Genomic DNA, 6,718 nt, shown 5'->3' on the forward strand with positions numbered 1-6,718 from the left:
GTTATGCTTCGGAATAATAAAAGGGATTCGTATTATTGACAAAGGAGAAATTTTGTTAAAATAATTCTAGTGATCTCCCGATTTCTAAGAAAATCTCCCGATTTCTCACGATTTCTCCCGATTTTTAGGCGTAAATTCTCCCGATTTTGAATTTTTGAGTTCGGGAACACTGTCTGGGGAGTCTTGGCGAACAAGCTGGGGAGATTTATTTTTTCGGCATACCATCACCAATCCGTCATTCGGCGACTAAACGGCGTTTATATTTTAGCAATCTGCTCAGATGCATAATATTTCGTGATACAAATAACATCGGTACAAAGAAAACGAGCATATAATTTGTAATGATGGCAGACTCCACCGTTTTTGGAAAGTCTTCAGACATCGCTAAGTTAAAGGTTGTAGAGCTGAAAAAGGAGTTAAAGTCGCGTGGACTCAGCACCGTTGGAGACAAGAGTGAGCTGACAACTCGTCTGCAGGCTGCCGTCAGCAAGGACAGTTTGGCAGAGGACACCTTGGACTCGGACGATCTAGATTCCGATGGAGTTTTGGATGACGATGTTGATCTGAAGTTCGCTGAAGAGTTGAAAGCCGAAGATGTCATCTCGAACGAATCAGAAGTGTCGGCATCTACCAACAAACCCGAAACCGCATCGGAAGGCCAATCTGACTCCGTCACTACACAGAGTCAGGTTCTACCCACCAGAACTCTGAAAAGAAGACTTCCTCCGGTTATCACCAGCACGGAGTCCATCAACGAAGATAAACTCCTATCTCCCGACTCGGAGAGCCCGCCAAAACGGCAAATAACCACTATAGATATTAATGCAAGCTCCGCCAAGAAAGTAGTTCTCAACAGAGCGATCATAACAGTGGACAAAGTGGAGAGCAGTGATAAGTCAGAAGATGCTCCTAAAACTCCTATTGCACTGAAGGCTCCAGTAGATGCTCAGAGCAGGTTGGAGTTGAGAGCGAAGAGATTCGGCCTCCCCCCCACTGAGGCAGCTTCCAAGGACGCGAGGAAGGCCAGGTTTGGCCTGACAGCAGTAACCAGCACCACACCAGCCACTCCAGCTAGCCCTGCTAGTCGTAAGATCGAACCAGCTGCTGCAGCATCTTTAGATGTCCTGAAGAAACGTGCTGAAAGATTTGGTATCTCCGTCTCCAAAGTAATGGTTGACGTAGAGAACCAGGAGAAAATAGAAAAACGGAAAGCAAAATTTGGTTTAGTGAAAACGTAATGCTCTAAAATATTTGTGTTGTGTATTTTAATATAAGATTTGGTTTTAATTATTAGTGTTTGAATATTATAATATTTTGTAATACTACATTTGTATTTACATTTCAAGTGAAGGATCAAAATCTAATTATAATTTATTTTGTGGTAAATTATTACTTTCACATTCGTTATGGATGGGGTAATAAAAACATTCTAGAGTTGACATGAAGGAAACAAAACCTTGTAAATATAACAAATAATATTCTTACCAACTTGACAATTTCTGATAGTAAACTCTTTCAACATAGTTTGCAGGGTACTCGGTTGTCGGCAAGCAGACAACCGACATACCCTTTGCTAACAATAACCATCCTAATCTAGTTTAGACATCGGACAAGTGTTGTTCGTGAACTTAAATATTTCTGAATATAAGAATATATTTTCAATCAAACACAACAATGGCAGTTAATCTGGAAAGCTCGAAGTAGATGGTGCTGGTGTGGTTGGATATCAATTGCATGATATGACAGTTACTTGATACGGTGTGAAAAATATTGTTTTAAGGCATTTAAAAAAAAAAATGGATGATAAATATGATGGTTGGAGTATCAACGAGTTTAAAAAAAAAATAATTGCAAAAGTAATTAGGAAAAAGGAAGACTTTGTTTATAAGTGCAACTTATTTCAGGGTTTTTTCCTATGTACCCACACATACTCTTAACAAAATAAGAAAAGAAATAAGTTTTGCTGTTTTTTTCTCAGATCGACGGCTTGCGACGGGGATAACAATTTGCATACGATTTTCTGAATTAAAATGTTAGTTAAAGTGAGGTTAACTCAAGTTTTGAAACAGCTTTTTGTTCAAATTAGAATATACTTATTAGAGTCATCACATAGTCAGGATGAAACTGCAAATACGAGATCAACTGTTCTAACAATCACTCGGAAACGTAACTCCAGACATTGTCGAGGAGCATAAAAGGCACAATAGAACATTGAGAAATTTTAATTACTATTATTATTAAACTCTTGTAAAAAACTTTCGCTATTGCATAGGAATAATTGCTGTCATGATTTCGCCTGATTCAAGCATTACAGATTACCTGGCATTGCCAGATCTTTGATGGTAGGCATCAAGTTAATAACCACTGTTTGTAGGACTCGCATAGAATAAAGAAAAAAAACTAGAAGTGCCTTCCATACAAATTTTAATGGAAACAACTGTTCCATCTAGCCCAGAGCTCCGTCTTACTTAAACTCACCTGACATTGTAGATCTCTTTCGCATTTGAATTTCGTAAACAGTTTCTTGTTGGAAATTTAAGGCCCGATCGGACAAATATTTGGTCTACAGGGCATATCTTGTGTTCTTCTTTATTCTAAGGACTTATGTGTATAACAAACTTTTTCAGTTGCAACACTTTTTAGTATTCAAAGGAAAATTAATCCTGCACCAAGTTGTTAATTTGATTCCACGAGTTTTTAACCTGATTGAATGCACTACATAATTCTGCAAATAATTAAGATTTTACAATAAATTTAAAGTGAACTTGAAATAATTTTTTTATTTATTTTCCAACATAATGCTACGCACAAACAGGACAAAATTTACTCTCAGCTCGCGGAAATTTTGTCCTGTTTATACGCATCCTTGGATGATGATTATTTATTGTTACGTTCTAAGGGCTTTTTTTTTACTGGATAACGGACCAGTGCGAAATGGGTGTCCTCGTTCACGATTAGTTTATATAACATAGACACTCCCAATGTCGACGATCTCATCAGTTTGAACAAGAAGTGAGTTATGTTCCTAATGTTTGCTTGAAAGAAAATTAATTTCTTTCTTTATCAGATGTCTCAAAAATTTTCAAAAAAAAAAAAGATTTTTAGTAAAATCGAACAGATTTCCTTCCATGCTGTTAATTAAGCTGGTTATTTTTATAGCTCTCAAGGTTTTATCCCATAGTACTGGTCAATTTACCACTAAAGTGATTAATTGCTCCATAATTATTTCGTCTGGCGTCGCTAACACATTTGTATGTGAGGTGCATGAGCAAGCATTTGTACATAATGTATAAACATTGAGCTATGGGCACCGGTCCGTTGGAAAAAAGGTACTGTCAAGACCCTTACTGTCTTGCAGAATCAAATGCCGTTTACAACAAAGTTTCGTACCAACATTGCGTGGGTAGGCACAGTGCAAAAAGCAAGGCCACCTTATGAGTTAGATTGCTTAGATTCTTACCATTCATTGCTTATTTAATTATTATCATCAGCGACTATTTATCCGCTGCCAGAAGAAGACCTGTCGTTACTGCTACAACTCTGTACCATGTTTTTCTAAACATAAAAACCTAACATGGAGAAATCGTCGATTCAGCAGGCCTCCGTGGTCGAGGGGTAAGGCTCTCGCCTGGCAATCCGGAGGTCATGGGTTCTTGTCCCAGCATGCGCAAGTAATTTTTTTTTGATTAACTAATTTATAATGAAGTGGAAGATACTCTCAGTATCGCCCTACTGTAAGACCACCATTCAGTATTGAAACATTGCTTGAAATTGCTTCTGCCGTGTAATAGCCAGGTACTTCCCAACCATACCCATCTTCTTCCCCTCCCCACTACCTTCAGCCTCACAACATAGCCCAATTGTGGAAGCCATAGTCTCAGTGGCTCCATATGGTTGGGAGCAGTTGGGACTCTTGTGCGGTATTCACATAAAAAATCAGGTTTTCATTAGAATGGCTGATCACAGCAAAGTTTAAAAATAGTAAGGACGGGTTGTTTCACAGAATTTGTACAATTCATCAAATTTCAATGTTAAAATTCAAGTTCTGTGAAAGTTCTATTCAAGTCAGTTAGATAATTAATTTTATTTTGAACATTTTAAAAAGATTGTGTCTAATTTAATAAATAAAAATATCACGTAGGATTACGTTAAGGTGTAAAATGTTGTTTAATTTTGTTGGCCGTCAGTGCTTGAGTGAACATTGGGATGAGCCACGCCTGCTTACAACCTTCCACTGGCACATGACTACCACACATTCACTTTACTAAAATATCGTCCTTTGCCTTGACCCTCAAACTAATATTTTCACTTATGGAATGGTTCATTTCACCGAAATTGTTGTGTGAGAAATACAGGGTTTTCCAATAAGAGGTGTTATTTTGAATAGCCCGCTATTTCGGTAGATGTTACTTTTGAAGCTGACATTTGACAAGTAGAAACTACGCCATTAATAAAAATGGAACGATACACGCTTCAACAATGCATTGAAATTATTAAAATTCACTTGAGTGAATCAAATGCAAATCATCTTGAGTGATGAGGCCCATTTCCACCTAGGTGGCTTCGTCAACAAGCAAAATTGTCGCATCTGGGGCTCGGGAAACCCAAGAGTTATTGTTGAAAAGCCTCTCTATCTTCAACGTGTGACTGTTTGGTGCGGTTTATGGTCCGGCGGAGTCATTGGACCTTACTTTTTCGAAAATGAGGCTGGAGCAACAGTTACGGTGAATGGATTGCGCTATCGAGAGATGATTAATAATTTTTTATGGCTGGAATTGGATGGTATTGATCTGGACAACGTTTACTTTCAACAAGACGGCGCTACGTGCCACACAAGCAACGAAACCATTGATCTTTTACGATTGAATATCAAAATAACACCTCTTATTGGAAAACCCTGTATTATCTAAACCAGAGGTTCCCAAAATTTTTTGCCCCGTAGACCACTTGCGAAATTTTTTTTTTTCCGTAGGCCCCCTGCCTGCCGAATATTGAATTTTCATAAAACTATTAACCCATTGGCCTCAAACGACGCATTCCTGGCGTGTGTACGGCGATGTGTCTTAAAATCTAACGACGCCGTCCCGGCGGGTCTGATGTCTGTCGGCTTAAAAACGAAAAAGGGATACATTATTGACATCTGTGTTTAAAATTTTAAATGCCAATCGCTCTGTAGATAATTAAGCATTTATTTCGTAGTAATTGGCAGGACTCCGTTGGTACAATTTTTTCCTGATATTTACGATTGAAATTTTGTTATATTTCAGCTTCATTGAATTTTTTCAAAATGGCGTGTGGTTCGGGAATTGACAAGCTTGTTCGTAAATCGCATGGTGGGCTGCTAACAAGAGCCTCAATGGCAAAAAATATATATTATGGAAATAAGTATGATTAATGTACAACTTTTCTAAATCCAATTTTAAAAATAAAATGGTTTTTGAAAAAAAATAATTTTCATATCCTCGTTTAATCATATTAATGTATTTTTTTTACAATGCATATGTTTTTTACATACCTTGTTTCAATGTCCAAGTAAATTAAAAAAGATTGTTTCGTTTGCATGTTTAGTTTAAAAGTTATGCAAGATTTAGTACACCACTGCACTTAAAAATTTTGGTACAAAATTAATTCGGATGTGAAGGACAATTTTTTAGCCAAACAATTCGGATGCCAATGGGTTAACATCCCATGTGATAATCATTTATTTTTTTCGTAAAAAGATTCCCTTCCCTTGCCTGCCCTTCAACCGGGTGGCGATACAGTTCCTCTGTTTTTGCATTGTGCAGACAGGGGCGCCCTTGTGAGGTATTACACCAAATGAAAATGGAATAGGATAAGCAACGGGAATTTCTTTCTGTAGCTTGCCCTACAGAACTGCCCCTTAAGTTCTTTGTTAGCGCTTATTCCGATCAGTTCTTCTTGTCATATGATATCCGATTCTTCAACATTCCATTTCCACAGTCAAAATGTCCTCAAACTTAGTTTTGAAGTCTGTGTGAAGTACATCTAAATGTTGATCGTCATTATTACCCTGGACGTTTTTCAAAAACATGGGGAACTAGGAAAATTCGCGGCTTCCAATGTGCAATGTTTTGGTTCAATATATTAATTCTGACAATAAACATACAAATATCAAATAAGTAATTTCTCAGCCTATTATTACGTCAACTGTGTTATTTGTGACTCCTAAATATTGAGTTGAGATAAATGGGGGTCTGCTCGTATGTACCCCCATTTGAATCTCGTGGACCCACCAAATTTTTTTCTCACTGACATAGACCCCCAGCAAGCCGATATCGACCCCTGGGGGTCCATATAGACCACTTTGGGAACCTCTGATCTAAACGGTGTTGGAAAGAGAAAACACCAAGTTTTACATTTACACCAAGTTTACAGTTAACAGAAAAATTAAAATGTACACCTCTATGGTACCAAAGCTTCCGAACATAATTTGAAAAACATTAATTATTTTTACATGAAAAAAACCTTAACTGTAATATGCGAGTTTCTACTTTTTTTTCACTATCCTTAATTTTAGTTAGATAAAAATTATATGATTTTTTTTTAAGTGTACAAGTCAAAGTAAAGGCAGAACAAGTCCAACAGAATTCAGGTCTAAACTAAAAACTTACCTTTTTAAGCTGTCGTACCCTTAAATTAAATATACCATTCCTAAGAGAAAGTCCAGTTATATTCAATTTTCCAATTAAGTCCTAAA

At 37.1% G+C, this 6,718-nt stretch overlaps 1 protein-coding gene across 1 annotated transcript; it reads left to right on the forward strand.

Annotated features, from left to right (window-relative positions):
- The first annotated feature begins 213 nt into the window (after positions 1-213).
- LOC149417547 (uncharacterized) lies at positions 214-1,932 on the forward strand. Its single transcript, XM_089640079.1, has one exon. It carries the CDS (start codon positions 342-344, stop codon positions 1,236-1,238), a length of 897 nt encoding a protein of 298 aa, XP_089496205.1. The 5' UTR covers positions 214-341; the 3' UTR covers positions 1,239-1,932.
- The last annotated feature ends 4,786 nt before the right edge of the window (positions 1,933-6,718 follow it).

The sequence above is a fragment of the Hesperophylax consimilis genome, chromosome 15 (genome assembly GCF_061612785.1).
Source record: "Hesperophylax consimilis isolate HC1 chromosome 15, BYU_Hcon_1.0, whole genome shotgun sequence".
Lineage (NCBI taxonomy): Eukaryota > Metazoa > Arthropoda > Insecta > Trichoptera > Limnephilidae > Hesperophylax > Hesperophylax consimilis.